At 40.2% G+C, this 21,697-nt stretch overlaps 2 protein-coding genes across 2 annotated transcripts; both read right to left on the bottom strand.

Moving 5' to 3' along the window:
- Positions 1–1,169: 1,169 nt before the first annotated feature.
- On the bottom strand, positions 1,170–8,866 carry LOC117487448 (zinc finger protein 622-like). Its single transcript, XM_034136071.1, has 4 exons — positions 8,704–8,866; positions 7,419–7,691; positions 6,639–6,933; positions 1,170–1,621 (listed from the first exon to the last, which is right to left on the bottom strand). Exons 2-4 carry the CDS (start codon positions 7,683–7,685, stop codon positions 1,317–1,319), a joined length of 867 nt encoding a protein of 288 aa, XP_033991962.1. The 5' UTR covers positions 7,686–7,691; positions 8,704–8,866; the 3' UTR covers positions 1,170–1,316.
- Positions 8,867–13,712: 4,846 nt separating this feature from the next.
- On the bottom strand, positions 13,713–18,158 carry LOC117487467 (GTPase IMAP family member 4-like). Its single transcript, XM_034136090.1, has 3 exons — positions 18,126–18,158; positions 17,170–17,251; positions 13,713–15,392 (listed from the first exon to the last, which is right to left on the bottom strand). The coding sequence occupies exons 1-3, from the start codon at positions 18,156–18,158 to the stop codon at positions 14,419–14,421; spliced, it is 1,089 nt and encodes a 362-aa protein (XP_033991981.1). The 3' UTR covers positions 13,713–14,418.
- Between the last annotated feature and the right edge of the window lie 3,539 nt (positions 18,159–21,697).

Here is a 21,697-nt window from a genome sequence, read left to right as displayed (position 1 = left end):
TTTAAATTGAGAGGATGTCTTTTTAAAACAACTAAGGACATTTTACACGGGACAAAACAATTAAATAATTAAAGTTAATCTAAAAAATAAACAAACTGAGGTTAGAACAGGATGTTATTAAAGGTAGGGTAGGTAAGTTTGAGAAACCGGAATAGTGGGCGGTGACGCTCCGCCTACATGGGCCACGCTCCACCTATCAGGGGAATGAGAGTTTGCCGTGGCATGGTAACGGCATGGTAACAGCATGGTAACATGACGCTCGTGCCTCGCCCCCCTCCTTTGCAGGGCGGCGTGGTCAGCTGCAGCTCATTTGCCACAGAATCAGCCCTTGCAAAAACAGGGCTGGAATACAGCAAATAGAGCGAAATGAGGCATGGCTAAAATGCATGATCTGTTTGGTATTTTGAAAAAAAAAACTCACAGACATGTTTTATATAGGTATGGCCCTACAATATATTATTCAAATATAGCATGATAGGTTCACTTTAAGTGCTTTGACAAAAAATCCATAAAGAAATATCATCTGTGGAAGCTGTAGTACTGTAAAAAGCACAACCAATCATCTGAGCCGGCCCGGCTAAAATAACTGGATGGCCTACCTGCCTGTCAGCCTTCCATCTGTGCACAAACTTATCTCGTGCCCTCATTGGTCATGTGCGCGTTCGTGTGTGTTGGAGGAGGGGCTCTGTAAGGGAGTGGCAGATTTTTTCCGGCTGTGTATTTTCAAATTCTAGCGCACTCGAGCCGGTTTCTCCAAAATGACCTACCCCACCTTTAAGTCTTAAAAACTGTATTACAAGTTAAGAAAAAGCTTTGAATAAATAAAGGGAAATTGTAAAACCAGTCAAAGGAATGAACTGTAAATCACTTTGAATAAACTGAAAAGATAGTTTTGTTTAACTGAGATAAGACTAACATGCCCAGACTTTAAGTCAACTAAAACTATATGATAATATAAAAGTTACAAGGACATTTGAACGAGGACAAGGAAATTGGTAGAGGTTCAATTAATAATAAAAAAAAAAAAAGGCATTTCTCACAGGACTAGAAATAAATGCAATAAAAAAAATTAAATTCAGTACAAAATATATACATGTGTATTTTTTTTTTAACATCTAAAAGGCCATTTGGCGCAGGACTAAGACTAGATTAAAAAAAATAATCAAGCTGAGGTTAAAACACTAATAAGGATGTGATTAAATCTTAAAAACTGTATTAAAAATTAAGAAAAAGCTTTGAATTGTAAAAACCAGTCAAAAGATTGAACCGTAAATCAGCTTGTTTTAGCCATTGTGCAGCTTCCACCTGGAGTTCATTCACCTCCACAACTCACCGAGGTACCGCATGAGGCCCTTGAGGTCGACGAGGAACTCGAGGTCGGGGATGAAGAAGCTGTGGACTCGCGTCATGTGGGCCACGTTCTTCATCAGAGACTTGGAGTGGTGTGAGCAGAACAGGCAGTCTGTGACGGGGATGGATCCCGGCAGAGCAGCTGGACGTGGGGCGGAGACGGCAGCAGCAGCCCCTTCCTCCTGGTCCATCGTCTCCTCTTCCTCCTCATCATCCTCCTCCTCCTCTTCCTCCATATCATCATCCTCCCCCTCAACGTCTTCCCACTCTTCTGGAAGATTGTTAAGGGAAAATATTGGAGTCAGAAGCTTTATTTCTTTTAGCCCTGTTTCCAAAGTGCTGATTCTCTGTCTGTTACTTTAGATGAAAATAAGGAGCCCCTCCCCACGCCCCTCTGAGAGAGATTTGGTTACAAAGAACTCAATGGTGCTCTAGGAGGAGATTCAGGTGATAAGGGGGGGGGGGGGGGGTTACCTTGGTTGCTGATTGGCTAATGGTTACACAAGACAAAACATCGTTATGACATCATCAAGTGACCAAAATCTGATCAGCTCATTTTCAGACAGGTTTTTATAGAAATGGATCAAAAAGAGAGAGAATCTTTGTTCCTGAGACTTTCAGAGTCTCTTTAGACAGAGGGGACACATGTTGATGAAGAAGAGACATGAAGAAGAGGGGACACATGTTGATGAAGAAGAGACATGAAGAAGAGGGGACACATGTTGATGTAGAAGAGACATGAAGAAGAGGGGACACATGTTGATGTAGTAGAGACATGAAGAAGAGGGGACACATGTTGATGAAGAAGAGACATGAAGAAGAGGGGACACATGTTGATGAAGAAGAGACATGAAGAAGAGGGGACACATGTTGATGTAGAAGAGACATGAAGAAGAGGGGACACATGTTGATGAAGAAGAGACATGAAGAAGAGGGGACACATGTTGATGTAGAAGAGACATGAAGAAGAGGAGACACATGTTGATGAAGAAGAGGGGACACATGTTGATGTAGAAGAGACATGAAGAAGAGGGGACACATGTTGATGTAGAAGAGACATGAAGAAGAGGGGGACACATGTTGATGTAGAAAGAGACATGAAGAAGAGGGGACACATGTTGATGTAGAAGAGACATGAAGAAGAGGGGACACATGTTGATGTAGAAGAGACATGAAGAAGAGGGGACACATGTTGATGAAGAAGAGACATGAAGAAGAGGGGACACATGTTGATGTAGAAGAGACATGAATAAGAGGGGACACATGGTGATGTAGAAGAGACATGAAGAAGAGGGGACACATGTTGATGAAGAAGAGACATGAAGAGAGGGGGACACATGGTGGATTGTAGAAGAGACATGAGGAAGAGGGAACACATGTTGATGTAGAAGAGACATGAAGAAGAGGGGACACATGTTGATGTAGAAGAGACATGAAGAAGAGGGGACACATTGGTGATGTAGAAGAGACATGAGGAAGAGGGGAACACATGTTGATGTAGAAGAGACAATGAAGAAGAGGGGAACACATGTTTGATGTAGAAGAGACATGAAGAAGAGGGGACACATGTTGATGTAGAAGAGACATGAAGAAGAGGGGACACATGGTGATGTAGAAGAGACATGAAGAAGAGGGGACACATGTTGATGAAGAAGAGACATGAAGAAGAGGGGGACACATGGTGATGTAGAAGAGACATGAGGAAGAGGGAACACATGTTGATGTAGAAGAGACCTGAAGAAGAGGGGACACATGGTTGATGTAGAAGAGACATGAGAAGAGGGGGACACATGTATGATGAAGAAGAGACATGAAGAAGAGGGGACACATGGTGATGTATGTAGAAGAGACATGAAGAAGAGGGGACACATGTTGATGTAGAAGAGACATGAGGAAGAGGGGACACATGTTGATGAAGAAGAGACATGAAGAAGAGGGGAACATGTTGATGTAGAAGAGACATGAAGAAGAGGGGACACATGGTGATGAAGAAGAGACATGAAGAAGAGGGGACACATGGTGATGTAGAAGAGACATGAAGAAGAGGGGACACATGTTGATGTAGAAGAGACATGAGGAAGAGGGGACACATGTTGATGAAGAAGAGACATGAAGAAGAGGGGACACATGGTGATGTAGAAGAGACATGAGGAAGAGGGGACACATGTTGATGTAGAAGAGACATGAAGAAGAGGGGACACATGTTGATGAAGAAGAGACATGAAGAAGAGGGACAACATGTTGATGAAGAAGAGACATGAAGAAGAGGGGACACATGTTGATGTAGAAGAGACATGAAGAAGAGGGGACACATGTTGATGAAGAAGAGACATGAAGAAGATGGGACACATGTTGATGTAGAAGAGACATGAAGAAGAGGGGACACATGTTGATGAAGAAGAGACATGAAGAAGAGGGGACACATGTTGATGTAGAAGAGACATGAAGAAGAGGGGACACATGTTGATGAAGAGACATGAAGAAGAGGGGACACATGTTGATGTAGAAGAGACATGAAGAAGAGGGGACACATGTTGATGTAGAAGAGACATGAAGAAGAGGGGACACATGTTGATGTAGAAGAGACATGAAGAAGAGGGGACACATGTTGATGTAGAAGAGACATGAAGAAGAGGGGACACATGTTGATGTAGAAGAGACATGAAGAAGAGGGGACACATGTTGATGTAGAAGAGACATGAAGAAGAGGGGACACATGTTGATGTAGAAGAGACATGAAGAAGAGGGGACACATGTTGATGAAGAAGAGACATGAAGAAGAGGGGACACATGTTGATGTAGAAGAGACATGAAGAAGAGGAGACACATGTTGATGAAGAAGAGGGGACACATGTTGATGTAGAAGAGACATGAAGAAGAGGGGACACATGTTGATGTAGAAGAGACATGAAGAAGAGGGGACACATGTTGATGTAGAAGAGACATGAAGAAGAGGGGACACATGTTGATGTAGAAGAGACATGAAGAAGAGGGGACACATGTTGATGTAGAAGAGACATGAAGAAGAGGGGACACATGTTGATGAAGAAGAGACATGAAGAAGAGGGGACACATGTTGATGTAGAAGAGACATGAAGAAGAGGGGACACATGGTGATGTAGAAGAGACATGAAGAAGAGGGGACACATGTTGATGAAGAAGAGACATGAAGAAGAGGGGACACATGGTGATGTAGAAGAGACATGAGGAAGAGGGAACACATGTTGATGTAGAAGAGACATGAAGAAGAGGGGACACATGTTGATGTAGAAGAGACATGAAGAAGAGGGGACACATGGTGATGTAGAAGAGACATGAGGAAGAGGGAACACATGTTGATGTAGAAGAGACATGAAGAAGAGGGGACACATGTTGATGTAGAAGAGACATGAAGAAGAGGGGACACATGTTGATGTAGAAGAGACATGAAGAAGAGGGGACACATGGTGATGTAGAAGAGACATGAAGAAGAGGGGACACATGTTGATGAAGAAGAGACATGAAGAAGAGGGGACACATGGTGATGTAGAAGAGACATGAGGAAGAGGGAACACATGTTGATGTAGAAGAGACATGAAGAAGAGGGGACACATGGTGATGTAGAAGAGACATGAGGAAGAGGGGACACATGTTGATGAAGAAGAGGGGACACATGAAGAAGAGGGGACACATGTGGATGTAGAAGAGACATGAAGAAGAGGGGACACATGTGGATGTAGAAGAGACATGAAGAAGAGGGGACACATGTTGATGTAGAAGAGACATGAAGAAGAGGGGACTCATGTTGATGAAGAAGAGACATGAAGAAGAGGGGACACATGTTGATGAAGAAGAGACATGAAGAAGAGGGGACACATGTTGATGTAGAAGAGACATGAAGAAGAGGGGACACATGTTGATGTAGAAGAGACATGAAGAAGAGGGGACACATGGTGATGTAGAAGAGACATGAAGAAGAGGGGACACATGTTGATGTAGAAGAGACATGAAGAAGAGGGGACACATGTTGATGTAGAAGAGACATGAAGAAGAGGGGACACATGTTGATGTAGAAGAGACATGAAGAAGAGGGGACACATGTTGATGTAGAAGAGACATGAAGAAGAGGGGACACATGTTGATGTAGAAGAGACATGAAGAAGAGGGGACACGTGTTGATGTAGAAGAGACATGAAGAAGAGGGGACACATGTTGATGAAGAAGAGACATGAAGAAGAGGGGACACATGTTGATGAAGAAGAGACATGAAGAAGAGGGGACACATGTTGATGTAGAAGAGACATGAAGAGGAGGGGACACATGTTGATGTAGAAGAGACATGAAGAAGAGGGGACACATGTTGATGTAGAAGAGACATGAAGAGGAGGGGACACATGTTGATGAAGAAGAGACATGAAGAAGAGGGGACACATGTTGATGTAGAAGAGACATGAAGAAGAGGGGACACATGTTGATGTAGAAGAGACATGAAGAAGAGGGGACACATGTTGATGCAGAAGAGACATGAAGAAGAGGGGACACATGTTGATGTAGAAGAGACATGAAGAAGAGGGGACACATGTTGATGTAGAAGAGACATGAAGAAGAGGGGACACATGTTGATGCAGAAGAGACATGAAGAAGAGGGGACACATGTTGATGTAGAAGAGACATGAAGAAGAGGGGACACATGTTGATGTAGAAGAGACATGAAGAAGAGGGGACACATGTTGATGTAGAAGAGACATGAAGAAGAGGGGACACATGTTGATGAAGAAGAGACATGAATTAGAGGGGACACATGTTGATGTAGAAGAGACATGAAGAAGAGGGGACACATGTTGATGTAGAAGAGACATGAAGAAGAGGGGACACATGTTGATGTAGAAGAGACATGAAGAAGAGGGGACACATGGTGATGTAGAAGAGACATGAGGAAGAGGGAACACATGTTGATGTAGAAGAGACATGAAGAAGAGGGGACACATGTTGATGTAGAAGAGACATGAAGAAGAGGGGACACATGTTGATGTAGAAGAGACATGAAGAAGAGGGGACACATGTTGATGTAGAAGAGACATGAAGAAGTGGATTTTGTATAGTAGGTGACCCTTAAGTATTCCAGTCATGTTTGTTGCATGTTTCTATTTGATTGTATTTACTTGTTTAAAATGAAATGTGTCTTTAGGTTGAAATACAAAATCTGTCCAGGGACGACAGATGAAAAATAGCTTCTTGGCTAACTGCTTTCTTTCTTCATAAATCAAAAAGTTAGAATTCTGAAACCCTCCCTCGTCTCTCTTCCTTACCTTCCACAGCTGCTGTCGCTCCAGTGTCCTTCTCCCTCCTCTTGGCTTGCTCCTCCAGCCACATCATCCTCGGAGGACACTCCAGCTGCTCCGCTGTCCTCGGCTTCTTCTCTGCCTGAGCCGCTGGACCGGGTCGTTGCTGCTCCTTCAGCACCTGCTGCAGCGCCTCGTTTCTTGCGTCTCGATCCTCCTTCTCCTCGCCGAGTCCCTTCTCCAGGTTCTTCTCGTTCATCTTGTCCACCTTCTTCTGGGCGGCGAGCAGCGCCTGCTTCTCCGCCTGCAGGTGTTTGTGGGACTGCAGATTCAAGATTTTAAGTTTCAAGGCTTTTATTGTCATTTGCACTTTAGCTACAGTGGAGATATGTATATGAACATCTGACGTCACAGGCTCCTCCAACAGAGCAACATAATACAATTGTGCAAGTAAAACTAAATTAATTTGTATTTGTAATAAGATTGATGTGTTCAAGGTTCCTGCCGGTTTCACCAACTCAAATTGAAGACTTATAATATGTGTGTGAGTTGCAAACAGATGAATGAGGTGGTTTTAGACCTGATACTATATAATATGTGTGTGAGTTGCAAACAGATGGATGAGGTGGTTTTAGACCTGATACTATATAATATGTTCATAAGTTGCAAACAGATGGATGAGGTGGTTTTAGACCTGATACTATATAATATGTGTGTGAGTTGCAAACAGATGGATGAGGTGGTTTTAGACCTGATACTATATAATATGTTCATAAGTTGCAAACAGATGGATGAGGTGTTTTGGACCTGCAGGTGGTTCTGGTAGGCGTTGATGCTGGAGAACTTCTTGCTGCAGACGGCACAGCCCTCGGTGGCCGCCGTATCGCTCAGCTGTTTCTCCGCGGCCACTCGCTGAGACAGGACTCGCTCCTGGAAGTTTTCCGCGGTGACCGGCGGCATGTCGGCGACTTTACGCTTCAGGTTGTAGCGATGCCAGTCGGTTTTATAATGCGCCCGCTGCACCTCGCCATCTGTGAACGCCACTCTGCAGCTGATGCAGGTGTAGGAGGACATGGCAACCTGAGGGAAACAAGGGGGATGTTGAAATAAGATTGTTTACTGTTGGGAAAATACTGAATGTCATAGTAAATAGTAATATGAGAGTACACATGATAACAAAAGGTATCCCAACTGTAGCTGTGTACATGACAGGATGTCTGATTACCTAGAAGAGCATCAGGACTGTTTTAGGCATATGATAGCTATGTGATTAACATGATAATACTTTTCTACATTTTACTCAAGTAAAAGTATAAAAGTATTATCATCAAAATATAGTTAAAGTAGCGACAGTAAAAGTAGTCTTTGTGCAGATTGGTCCATTTCAGAATAATATATATGATATGTTTTATAATGATTGATCATTAAAGTGTTCTCAAAGCTGGTAAAGGTGCAGCTAGTTTGAATGACTTTGTATACTGCAGGGTAGCTTGTGGATTTACTCCAGGTGGAACTAAAGTCTGATTTAACACTTGATTATATTTCACATCATTCATCCACATCTGTGAAGTAACTAAAGGTATTAAATACATCTAATGGAGGAAAAGTACATGATTTACCTAAGTCGTAGTAAAAAATGTACCTCGAAATTGTGCTCGAGTACAGAACTTGAGTAAATACACTTAGTTACTTTACACCACTGGTATTTAGTGTCTCTCCTGTAACTTGTTTCTATGCTTTAAATGTTATTTATTTGTCCCATACTGCCTGTGTGTAACTCCTTTAAGATGAAGTCTGGTCAGTTGTCGGTTAGCCTACCTAGCTAAACAACAGCTAGCGCTCTGATAAAAGCACTAAATTACGTAATAAAATGAACTGAAATAGATCCCTAACGCCACCAACTACAACTAAACACACGTACAAATAATAAAAACACGAACTATTCAATTGTATTGGTGATTTTTAGACAAGCTAAGCTAACATCGACTAGCAACCAACACTTTAGGCTAAGTAAACATCCGTTAAAAACCGTTAGAATCTGCGACATTCAAAATACTCAAACCAACCGACAGTTTAAAACATGTCTACTCACCTGTTTAGTGAACTGTCTCCTCTGAAGAAAGTGTTTTAATCTCTTGTTTGGATAAATTAGCTCCTGTCTTGCTTTCTACAGCACAATACGCATGGAGAAATGAAGGAAACACGTGAGGCTCTCTTCACAGGGTGAACTTCTCCTCTTCTTGATTTACCGCCACCTACTGTATTGGAGTGTGGACCAAGCCCCCAGGAAGTGCGCCGGACTCTGATGAAAATATTCGTGCTGGCCACACGGCGGTACTACACTTCCTTTTGGTTGCCAGGCCCGGAAACACTTTTTCCCATTGACTTACATGGGGAAAGAGTGGTCTGTAAATCGTTGGATAATTTTTTTTAAACTAAATAAACTACCCAGTATGAACACTTGTATAGCCCTTATTAAAAACATTCGTTCCTCAAGTTGTAAAATGTGCTAATAACGTTATTCTGAGAGTTATTTCCCTCTGCATTATGAACGCGCATCTAACCCACGGGACCGCGCCTCCCGGCACGTTCATGTTACGTGTTCAGCACTACATGCGTTTATCTTTACCCATGGATGCACAATAAGAACGGACCCATATGGCCTTACTGTCAGCCCACGGAGCTGTAATAATGGATATATTGCACATGTTTACTGTAATTCATCATTTGTAAAATATTATACTACATGGGCTGTATTATTAAATCTTGTACCGTAAATGTTGTATTAAATAAAGTTAATATTACCGACGTAGATTAACGTCCCTGTAGCTTCTTATTGCACTGTGTATATATATATATATATATATATATATATATATATATATATATATATATATATATATATATACAGTGCAATAATTCTTTCATGCTAAATGAAGCTCTGTTGCTTGGATATCACTAGATCCTGTTACAGCGTAATATAAAAGTACATAACGATTGATGTGTAAATTAGCATAATTACTAGCTAACCGCTAGCTGCTAACTGCCGCCTCGTTAATATCAAATCTATCATAACAAACATTACCATGCTGTCATGAACGTGCGGTGCTGTTACGTGTACGCAAATTGACGTGTTTGATGTGAACGAGCATTTTGGGGGGCATGGTTAAAGTTGCGCATGCGCTATGAGCGCACATACGGGTACTTCTCAGGCATGCCGGGTAATCTGTGACGTTTCGCTCTCTCAAAAGTTGGGCCATTTTATCATCATGCGCGAATGAGCAACTCTCATAGGAATGAATGAGGCCCCGCCTCCCACGCTGTATCCAGTTCTTATTATACATCCATGGTGTGGACCAGAACCATCTATCTTCTTCTTCTTCTTTAGATTTTATTGGCGGTTGGCAAACCAATTTATAGGTGCATTACCGCCACCAACTGGACTGGAGTGTGGACAAGAGACTATCCAGAAAACAATAAACAAAAGAAATAAAACACAACAAAACAAACAAAAACAAAACAAACAAACAAACCAAACAAAACAAAACAAAAAATAACCAAAACTCTAGATTATTTTAAATGTATCAGTTTCTCTTAAAAACTTAATAATCTCACAATAAATATTGCCTGATGTTTTCCCCAACAGCCCCGACATCGACAAGTCACTGAATCCTGCCCTCTTCAGTGTCTGGAAAAACACACCTCTCTGAACACTATATTTCCCACAAATCATTAAAACATGTTCCACAGTTTCTGGCTGGCTACAGTGTATACACTTTCCGGTTGGATGCTTTCCTATTCTACTCAATGTATGATTGAGACCTGTATGACCTATTCTCATCCGAGAAATGACATTTTCCTCCCTTCTTTTAAACCCCACCTTCCTTCCATCCCCCACATACCTTTGAATTGTATAAAGATGTCTTCCTGTATGACTAAGGTCCCAATGTTCTTGCCATGTTGTTTGTGCATATTTATGTATGAATGTTTTAACCTCCGCTTTGCTAAGTGGAACTTCTATGTCTATGTTCATAATTCTGAGTGTTTGTTTGGCCAGAATATCCACCTGTTCATTACCCTCCACACCAACATGAGCAGGAACCCAGATGAAACTAGTTGCTATGCCTTTGATTTGCATTTTATATAAAATTAGAAATATTTCATTTATTATGTCCATTCTAAATGAAGATCTGCCTGATCGTATACTCGATAATGCTGAAAAACTGTCCGATGCAATTACACTATTATGTATTTCTTTCCCCTCTATCCATTTCAATGCCAACACCAATGCCCACAACTCTGTCGTGTATACTGACACATGGTCTGTTACCCTTTTCTTTATATGTGTATTACTCACTGGGATATAAACTGCTGCCCCTGCACGCCCTGTCTCTGGATCTTTGGAGCCATCTGTAAATATGATTGTTGAGTCTGAGTAATTACTTGCAAAATAATTCTGGACTATGCGCCATACTGGTAGTAGTTCTTTCTTTTCCTTCAACTCCCTTTGTATATTGAGGTCTACCCTTGGCAATGGGAATAACCAGGGTGGAATGGACGAGATTGGAACTGTGGGGCAATACTGTATTTTATTCAAACCTATACTTGCTGCTTTAACATCACCAATCCATCCAAAACTTGTTAAATGTGACTCATTGTGCTCCCAGCAGTCTTTCAAAATACTTTTCGCAGGATGACTATCACAATGCCCCTGAAGGTTTACCCAGTATGCCAACATTAACTTAACTCTTCTTATCCTTAAAGGCATTTCTCCCATTTCCACCTGTATTGCTGATACTGGAGATGTTTTAAAAGCTCCACTACATATTCTCAGGGCCTGAGCTTGTAGGACATCCAGTTTTTTAAGGTTTGATTCTGCTGCTGCCATGAACGCTATACACCCATAATCTACTACAGGTCTCATGAGTGCCCAATATATATTCAGAAGTGATGATCTACTCGCTCCCCACTCCTGTCCCGCCAAACACCGAAGTACATTGTTGACCTTTTTACATTTATTTTGAACTTTGCCTATATGATTGCTCCATGTTAGCTTTCCGTCAAACCAAACACCAAGAAATCTTATTGTATTAACCTGTTCAAGAGGTTGCTCATACAATTTTAACGATATAGGAGCAATTTTATGCCGTTTTGTAAAACAAATGACCTGCGTTTTAGCTACTGACAGTTTGAATCCCCATTTATTTGTCCATTTCTCCACTTCAACTATTGCAGCTTGTATTTTCTTTCCAACATGTGCTACATTGCGACCTTTTGCCCACAAAGCCCCATCATCTGCATACAAAGATTTTCCCACACTTGGATGAACTTGATTAAAAATGTCATGTATCATTATATTGAACAGCAACGGACTACATACACTACCTTGCGGAGTACCATTCTCCACATCATAAACACTTGAGTACTCTGCACCTACTCTTACTTGTATTTTCCTGTCCAGTAAAAAATTCATAACCCAATTATATGCTTTACCACCAATTCCCAATGATTTTAACTTGATTAGTAGTCCTTCCTTCCAGAGCATGTCATAAGCCTTTTCAATATCAAAGAAGACTGCAATCACTACTTCCTTGTTGGTCTGTGCTTTCCTGATGTCTGATTCTAAGCACAATATAGAATCCATTGTATTCCGACCCCTACGAAACCCACTTTGATATGGGGACAACAGAGCTTTACTTTCTAAGATATATGTTAACCTTTCTGTAACCATTCTTTCCATAATTTTGCATAAATGAGATGTCAGGGCAATAGGTCTGTAGCTAGATGGATCTGAAGGGTCTTTCCCTGGCTTTCGGATGGGCACTATTATCGCTTCTTTCCACACTGAAGGAAGTTGGCCAGAATCCCACACCCTATTAAACAACCTTAACACAATGATTCTCCTCTTCTTGATTTACCGCCACCTACTGTATTGGAGTGTGGACCAGAACCATCTATGCTGAGAGATGTATCCATAGATCTCAATTTTACCATCAAAGAGGACCAGTTTGATGCATTTAACTTCAAAATCTTAAATATGTCATGCCCCGGACTCCCCTAAAGGATGTGAGATACCCCCCCTCACTTAACAATGTTTCACATGGATAGGAAACTAAATACATTTGCACACTTGTTATAGTAACCATGTTTTGGTAGTACATTGGTCGATTGTAGAGTTTTAATTCAGTATTTACATTTCATACTGTGTATTCTTTTGATACTCGATTGATATATATTGACAAAGGATAGTCTTTTTTTCTGTAGTCATCAGGCTGAACGACCAAGGGTTAACAATCTAACCCAGCGGTGTCAAACTCAAATAGTGGGCCAAAATAAAATAATGGGTACTAGTCGAGGGCCGGACTGGTTCAATGTTTATTGCAAAACGTATTGAAATGAACTTATTGCACATATGAAACCTGGAACTAACAAAGCTTAAATGATTGCCTATAAAAACAACGTTAAACATTAAATAATCAGTTGCATTAATTTCTTATGGCTCTATCTGCAGAGTCATTTCTTATGATTACATTTTTCCACAGGCCAACAACAGTTTCAAAAAAACGATTTCCCTCAAAGAAAAAACCAAACATGCCCTGTTGTCTCAAGAAAGAAAGTGCAGAAGGAAACATCCATTGAAACTCAGTGTGCTGCTCTGTGATGCTAGCTCAAGCCAGATATCTCATCTTGGGTGCAAGTTCATCAATGTTTGGGCTCAGGCTCTGAGCTGAGGAGACCCTCAGGATTGAGTGAAGGTGTGTGTGCAATATACCGGCGGGCCAGATCTAATAGTAATTAGAAATTATCCTGCGGGCCGAAATTAAATCTACCACGGGCCGGATTTGTCCCCCGGGCCTTGAGTTTGACACATGTGCCTTAGCGTATTAACATCTTGCTTTTATTGCTTTTAAATTGTCTATTGTTTTTACATGTACTTGTTTTATGGTGTGTGTGAGCTGTGCTGTGTTATGTTGTGTATGTTTTGTTTTGTTTATTTGACTGTACAGCACTTTGTTCTGGAGGTTTAAAGTGCTCTATAAATAAAGTATTGTATTGTATTCTTTAGGATTCATTGTATTTTTACACATATACCTCGAATGATGTCAGTAAAGCATTACTCATTTATTATCAGCTTTATTTCATGATCACTGAGCAACACATTATTCACGATCTCTACATAATTATCATTGTCTGTGGTGCAGTCACAGTGATTACCTGAAAAACATGCATGCACTCCACACGTTTCTTACATCACTGAGATAAATGACCCATTAAACCACAAAACCCAGAGTCCAGAAAGATGCCATATATGGACTTTATGTTCTATGGTAAACAAAAAAAGTATTAATATCACATATGTTGCATGGAGTATGATTTGCTGGAAGTTAGAGATATTGCACACCTTGCACCACTTTATATGTCCACTATGTGGTGCTGGAGAAACACTATTAACAAACAGAATGTCACTAAACATCAATTGTAGACCACACATTGTTATTTTCATGATGTTTGTCACATGAGGCTGACTACCTGTTGCCTTTAAGTGGTGCTATGACTTATCAAGCACTCAACATTGGTAGTTTGGAGACTGTACAATGAAGTTACAACAACTTCCTGTTTCATGGCGAGTGTCTATGGCTGCCATCGTTATGGAATTAAAAAGGTACTGGACAAAAGTTTAGTTATATAATTAAATATACCTGTTAATACCTGATAGATATTGTGCATCTACGGTGAAGATTAACAAGGAGTCAGACAGCCAAAGGTTTGCTAAATCTGCTGCCGTCCAGCATCAGGCCTGACTGTCTCACGCAAACCGGCTGTCATCACAACCTGTAACGAATTTAATAAAGCCCTTTATAAGCCTAATTATGAAAGGGGTGTTCTCAGCTTTCTGTCTGGCCCTCCTTTCCTGCTCTTCTCTTAATCTCCTCCTTTCCTCCTCCATTTCTCTTTCACGAGTTTCAAGTAGCTTTTTCATCCTCTCTTTGTCATCTTTCACTTCCTTCATTTGTTGCTCATACTTTTCCGATATTTCCTTCTCCATTTCCTCCTTCTCTTTGCGCATTTCCTCTTCTCTCTCTTCAAGGATCCGTCGTTTTTCCTCTTCTATGGCCCTCTCTGCCTCCTGGAACATTTCATTGGTGTAATGGCTTCCTCCGTTCTTCTCTGTTATCTTTCTGATCTTGTCGAGCAGCTCTCTGACCTGAGAACGATCCTTCTCCTCATTATTGAAGACGTGGTACTGCCCGTTACATCTGGCCACAAGTTCCTGCAGCTCTTCGCTTTCCTTCAAGGACTCTTCGATAGTTTGGTCTTCGAGCAGATCACCGTGGGTAAAGAGGACCATGCTGTATCTGTCGGCTTCCTCTCCAAAGATTTCCTGAATCTTCTTCACTGACTGCCTTTCTTCATCTGTGAATCTGCCCAGTTTGATGACGACCAGGAAGACATGGGGTCCAGGAGAAGCATAAGCAATGCTCTGGCCAACATCGTTTCTGGTCTTGTTTTCATCAGTGCTGGTGTCAAACAGACCTGGAGTGTCAATGACAGCAACCTTTTGTCCATCCACTTCCCCAAAGGCCTTAGCACAGTGTACGGTCAGAGATTTAAAAGAAAAATCTGATTTAAAGTACTTATGTCCCAGAATGGTGTTTCCCGTGGCGCTCTTCCCAACTCCAGTTTTCCCAACCATCACAATCCGGAGTGCCTTATCATTGTGGTAGTATGCATCGCCTGAGTATGTGTTGTGGCAGTTTGTAGAATGTTGAGACGAACAGACTGAAAAACAGAAAAAAACTATTTATTGCTGTCTTCATACATTTTTGTTCTTTGCAGTACCACAAAATCCATTTGAGGTTCCAAATAGAACCTTTTATGGTTATAAAAATAAACCACACGGACTGCCTGTCAGACCCTCTAACATCTGATATCCTCTCTCTTTGAAAACTAACACATTTACATCAAACCAAACAATATAATCTAAAATCACATTAAATCAGAAGGAAACCCAACTTGTGCAGGAGCATTGGCAGGAACACAGGGAATAACACAAGGAACAAATAAAACCACACATCAGGAACCAGAGACGACGTATAGAAAGTGAACACAAGGGAAGACATATATCAGACAAACAGGCGGGAAAACAGAAAGTAAAAACAGACATCACACACGGAGGTAAATGGACTGTACTTATAAAGCTCTTTATCAGGTCTTCTGGACCACAAACACACACACACACACACACACACACACACACACACACACACACACACACACACACACACACACACACACACACACACACACACACACACACACACACACACACACACACACACACACACACACACACACACACACACACACACACACACACACACACGGAGGAGTTGAAACACATGATTTTCCAACACACGACTGTAATCATTTACTATTGTCAGAATAATTGGGGATTTTATGTATTTTTAATCAAAAACAAGGTAAGAGTTCATGTAAATGAGGTCTAATTTTCCTTAAATTCCAAATGGAATAAATAAATGGTTTTCAATGTGTTTGAATGAAGTTGGCATTAAATGTGTAACACAGAAATGCGTGAGGTTTCCACTTTAAATTCTTAAAATAACAGTCAAGCCAGACAGGGTCAAAAATGACCCCAGAGGGCACAAGGTGTGATTATGTGTTGTCATTAAAAAAATATAAATTATTCAAAAAGGGCATCCTTACTAAACTTTGACATATACCAGTCTGTGATAAGACAAATAGTCACAATACAATATGGTCAAATTCATTCATTGTTTCACTTTTTTTTAAATCAGAAAATGGTATAATTTCATATAAATAAGGGTCTATCGGCCCTAAATTCCAAAACTAAGGGAAAAATGTGTGGCTATGGGTTGTACTGAAGTAGAACTAAAGGTGTAACGCAAAATGTATTCACATTTTATACTTTATGCGTTAAATAACAGACAAGCCAGATGGGGTCATTTTTGACCCCAGAGGGCACAAGGTGCATAGTAATCGGGAGGACATTACGAGGGATTTAAATAAAACGACACTAGAATACAGAGTAGCTTAATAATCTGAAGAGAAGCTAAACAAGAAAACACTGTACCGCCTCCGGCCAACTTTTTGGAGGCCACTGTAGAGAGGGCCTTCAGATCAGAAAATGCTAGAGAGGACAATTACAAACATCTATTATTACGGCAGTGGTTCAGCCTGTAGGGACTTGGACTTGGAAACAGTACCAGTTCACCTCCTGGGTCACTGCTGAGGTGTCCTTGAGCAAGGCGACAAACCCCCAACTGCTCCCTGCTGCCGGCTAGAATGGCTGCCTCTCAATATAACTGTGTGTATGTGTAACTGTATAACACACAGTACTGTAAACTGTACAAACAACTGAGTGGAAACTGAATTTCGGACCTTGATGCCGGTGGTCCCGCCGGCTCCTCTTCCGCAAGTAAGAACTTCAACAACCCTGATTTTTCTGTTGCCTTCTGGTGCGCCTCTGCCAGAGCAGCCCCTTTCTGCTCAACACTGGACGCTCCCCTGCACTTACCATAGCAGAGAGCCAACGTATAGGTAAGTGAATATAACTCCACTTCAAAATCTCCATCTGGTCCATTCTCGGTTTGGTCGTTCTGTCAGGGTTGGGGAGAATCAGGACCCAAACGCAGAATGAGGAGAAGGGGTACAAAGTATAACAAAAAGTGAGCTTTATTCAACAAAATCCGATGACAATGAAAAAACCTTAAATCCATAAACTGGTAACACAAGGAAGCATCCGGACAAAAAAACAACAGGGATGAACATGGAGGTGCAAGGAAGACGACGACCGAACATGGAGCAAAGGGGAAGACAAGACTAAATACACAGAAGGGTAATCACAGGACAAGACACAGCTGGGCAGGGGAGGCAGAAACACAACAGGTGAACACAATCAGACAATCAGACACAGGAGGGTAAACACAGGAAGGAAGTCCAGACACAGGGGGAAGAGAATTTCTAAATAAAACCATGACTAAACACACAAATCTAAGATCATGAGAGAATTTACACGTTTTGCTGAATGTTTCCTCCTATCCAGTCTTCATTGTTTCTAGTCTGTCAAGTATTTTTTATTCATACATCCCAACATCTAAAACCACAAACTCTACGACAAACAGAACCTTTCATTCTTAGACCCTAGATTGTTATGAGTAAAAACTGCCCCAAAAAACCTTAAATGGTAAAAGAAATGTTTAGAAACGTGGATGTGTTTACAGAAAGACCAACAATGCAAAATAACATTATGGACAATCGGGATGACAAAGTTATACATAGCAAACAAATAACTTTTCTACATGTTGATATGTCACTTTATTCAAAATGGTTTTAATGTAAATACAACAGATCTACACAGTCTACACATAACACACAAGAAAAGCATTATTTTTGGATAGAGACACCTACATAAAGTAGCATACAAAATGTAACTGTTGCATTTAATCTGCATTTCACTTTACAATCTTTTACTTGTGTCGTGTTTTTTCTCAGCTCTTCAATCATCGTTGGAACTTGTTGATTCACGCCCTTTATTGTTCTGTTTTTAGCCAACCTGGTCTCACCAGAATGCGTGACTCCACCACGACTCCTTAACACCGCATTGCGTGGTGGAGTCACGAACTTTGCTACATTTACGTGTCTGCACCACGCAAACAACCCCAATGTAAAGTGAATGAGGCTCCTTTGTCGTGGTGCACACACGCATTTCTACAACGTCCAGCAGTGAGCTTTTATTCTATAAAATGTTTTTAAAATCTACTTTATAGCTTGTAGTAACTCACAGGAGGCTTCTTTTATTTTATTTGTATTCATAATAATTTTTATTTTTCGTCAGAATGTATTATGGTGCATTATTCACCAATGTTTGTTCTCAAAAAACAATGCATTGTGTGTAATACAACTGTGATTTTTATTAAATTAGTTCGTTTTTAAGGAAGGCCAGAGCTTCAGCTGTGTCAAAGAGATTGTTCCCTTTAGTTAACGTTATTTAAAAGATAATTATATTCCTATTTGATTAAGTACCCTTTATTGTATTACGGACCCAAAGAGCTGAGCGTCCATTCCCATTGGATAACGGAGCATTTTACACCCGGAAGTAAGTGAAGTAAGTATTCTCCTTACTGTCCATTGATTTTATTTACAGTGATATCTGCACTGCTCATCAACTCAAAAACACCAGATTATCCTTGTTAATTACACAACATTGATTGGTTTCAATTGTGTACAATGCTTTTGTATTTTCCCCTTTCGATTCGGAGAAACAAATATGTTTTCGGAGTGTGTGGATGGTAGAAGACACTACACTACCCAGAATCCTCAGCTATTGTTCCGCTTTGCCTCAAGCTCTGTGATTGGTTGACCTCCAACTGCATTACAATGAAAAAAACGTTTCGTAAAAGATCAAATCATACTTTATTCAGAAGTGCTTGCTTTACTCTTTGAAAGTCATCACATGAATGCATTGTAATGAATGGTTCGGCTGCATTAAACATTACACATCTGTCGTAGTTCTTTATTTATCTACAGAGATCGGGCCTCAGAATAGACCGGAAACTATTCTTTTACCGTTCTATTTTAATTTCACAATAAAGTTAGTAGTAATAATTTGTTTTGATATTATTGTTTTTTATTAACTACTAGACCGCTGGGTCATGTTAAGACCATCTTTTCTGTGTTACTGTGGGTTTTTTACATCGCTTTTGTGTTACAAATATCAAAACAATAACAGAATATATCCGTCGTAAACTAAACCAGAAACAGCAGTATATTTTATTTTGTTAACACTGTAAACTTGACAGCTTTTTAACCCAAACCACCTACTGGTTAAAGCACGTTATTACACGTTTAGAGTAATTGCAATGCAGGTAGATTGGGTTGCTTTTTAATGACTGTTTTAAAATGCCTTTTTCTTAATGTCTTTCATTTTTGTAAAGCACTTTTGAATGTGTTATATTTGATGAAAACATTTAAATATTAAGAGTACATACTCTTAATATAGTGGGAAAGTGGAAGGTCAATGATATAAATAATATAGAATAGAAAATATCAAGAAGATACTGTAAGTGATCTTTACAATAAAACAGTTTAGTGCCTGATAGGAGGATGTGCAAAACAGACAAACTTATAAGGCTTTATTTAAACATGAAAGAATACTTTAGGTTAAGGTCGTCTTTTAAATAAGAAAAAAGCTTTGGGGGTATCTACAGATATTAAGCCTGACAAAGTACTTAACGTCTAATATATTGCATGGTTTGTTTTGGAACTTGACAATCAACTTTCCTTCAATGTTAACTATGTTGAAGCACTTATTTTAACTGATATTATACATATTAATTATACTCTTATAAGATGTATGTAGATAGTATAAGAAATGTGCAGAATATGTTTAATGGTGGAGGTACACAGATATCGATAGATGTCTTGTGATGCACTGTTGAGGAACCTGTGACCCAAGTGTTTCATTCATTGCATAACTACACCGTAGTTGTGTATATGATATGTCAATAAACCTTAGAAAATCTTGAAATCTTGAAAGGGATGTGCAAAATAGCCATTATATACAGTTTTTAATTAACTATTAGTAGAGAATAACGAGTAATGAATATGCTTTATAGGGATCTGCAGATAAATATTTAGTCTTCTCAAGCACCCACTACCAAATATCTCGCCTGATTGTTGGCTGAATTCACTGAATTTTACTCAGGTGTAACTAAAGTCTGATTTAAGGGTTGTTTATATTTCATATCATTAATCAAAATCTGTAAAGTAACTAAAATAAATGTAGTGGAGTAAAAATACCAGGTTAACCTTAAAGAAAGCCCTCAGGATTATAAAAGACCCCCATCACCCCACAAACTGTTCTGTCTGCTGCCGTCTGGCAGGCGGTACCGCAGCATCCGGACTAAAACCACCAGACTCAGGGACAGTTTCATCCCACAGGCCAGAAGACTATTAAACACCTGAACTTAGAAACAACATCCATAACATTCATCTGGCTGCTACTTAGAAATTATTTATCTAATATATCATATTCCAATCACTTGTATATAGACTCGTATTGCACTATTTCACTTTTTACTATTTTACTATTTTTCTTTTTGTATTTACTTGCACTATTTGTTCTGTGTAGCCTATCTGTTTTATTGTGTTGCACTGTCGGAGGAGCCTGTGACCTAAGGGGGGGGGGGGGCGGGGGGGGGGGGGGGGGGGGTAGGACACGTTCTAAGAACATGGTGTAGTCCCATAGCTGAGGATTCTGGGTAGTGTAGTGCCTTCTGCCATCCACACACTACGAACAAATATTTGTTTCTCCGAATCGAAAGGGGAAAATACAAAAGCATTGCACACAATTTAAACCAATCAATGTTGTGTAATTAACAAGGATAATCTGGTGTTTTTGAGTAGATGAGTAGTGCAGATATCACTGTAAATAAAATCAATGGACAGTAAGGAGAATACTTACTTCCGGGTGTAAAATCCTCCGTTATCCAATGGGAATGGACGCTCAGCTCTTTGGGTCCGTAATACAATAAAGGGTACTTAATCAAATAGGAATATAATTATCTTTTAAATAACGTTAACTAAAGGGAACAATCTCTTTGACACAGCTGAAGCTCTGGCCTTCCTTAAAAACGAACTAATTTAATAAAAATCACAGTTGTATTACACACAATGCATTGTTTTTTGAGAACAAACATTGGTGAATAATGCACCATAATACATTCTGACGAAAAATAAAAATTATTATGAATACAAATAAAATAAAAGAAGCCTCTCGTGAGTTACTACAAGCTATAAAGTAGATTTTTAAAACGTTTTATAGAATAAAAGCTCACTGCTGGACGTTGTAGAAAAGCGTGTGTGCACCACGACAAAGGAGCCTCATTCACTTTAAATTGGGGTTGTTTGCGTGGTGCAGACACGTAAATGTAGCAAAGTTCGTGACTCCACCACGCAATGCGGTGTTAAGGAGTCGTGGTGGAGTCACGCATTCTGGTGAGACCAGGTTGTTTTTAGCACAGCTTGAATATCCAGTCCACCTG

Source organism: Trematomus bernacchii, unplaced genomic scaffold (assembly GCF_902827165.1).
Source record: "Trematomus bernacchii unplaced genomic scaffold, fTreBer1.1, whole genome shotgun sequence".
Lineage (NCBI taxonomy): Eukaryota > Metazoa > Chordata > Actinopteri > Perciformes > Nototheniidae > Trematomus > Trematomus bernacchii.
Note: the sequence above shows the minus strand (reverse complement) of the source record. Positions and strands in the feature narration are given on the sequence as shown.

Excerpts from the sequence above, each read along its gene's own strand:
- LOC117487467 (XM_034136090.1), bottom strand. The coding sequence starts at position 18,158 with ATGATTGAAGAGCTGAGAAAAAACACGACACAA. Across the intron at positions 17,252-18,125 it reads TGAGAAAAAACACGACACAA|AACGACCAAACCGAGAATGG; the intron begins GTAAAAGATTGT and ends CAACCCTGACAG. Across the intron at positions 15,393-17,169 it reads TACGTTGGCTCTCTGCTATG|TCTGTTCGTCTCAACATTCT; the intron begins GTAAGTGCAGGG and ends TCTGTTTTTCAG.
- LOC117487448 (XM_034136071.1), bottom strand. The coding sequence starts at position 7,685 with ATGTCCTCCTACACCTGCATCAGCTGCAGAGTGGCGTTCACAGATGGC. Across the intron at positions 6,934-7,418 it reads CCTACCAGAACCACCTGCAG|TCCCACAAACACCTGCAGGC; the intron begins GTCCAAAACACC and ends TTGAATCTGCAG. Across the intron at positions 1,622-6,638 it reads AGCGACAGCAGCTGTGGAAG|AAGAGTGGGAAGACGTTGAG; the intron begins GTAAGGAAGAGA and ends ACAATCTTCCAG.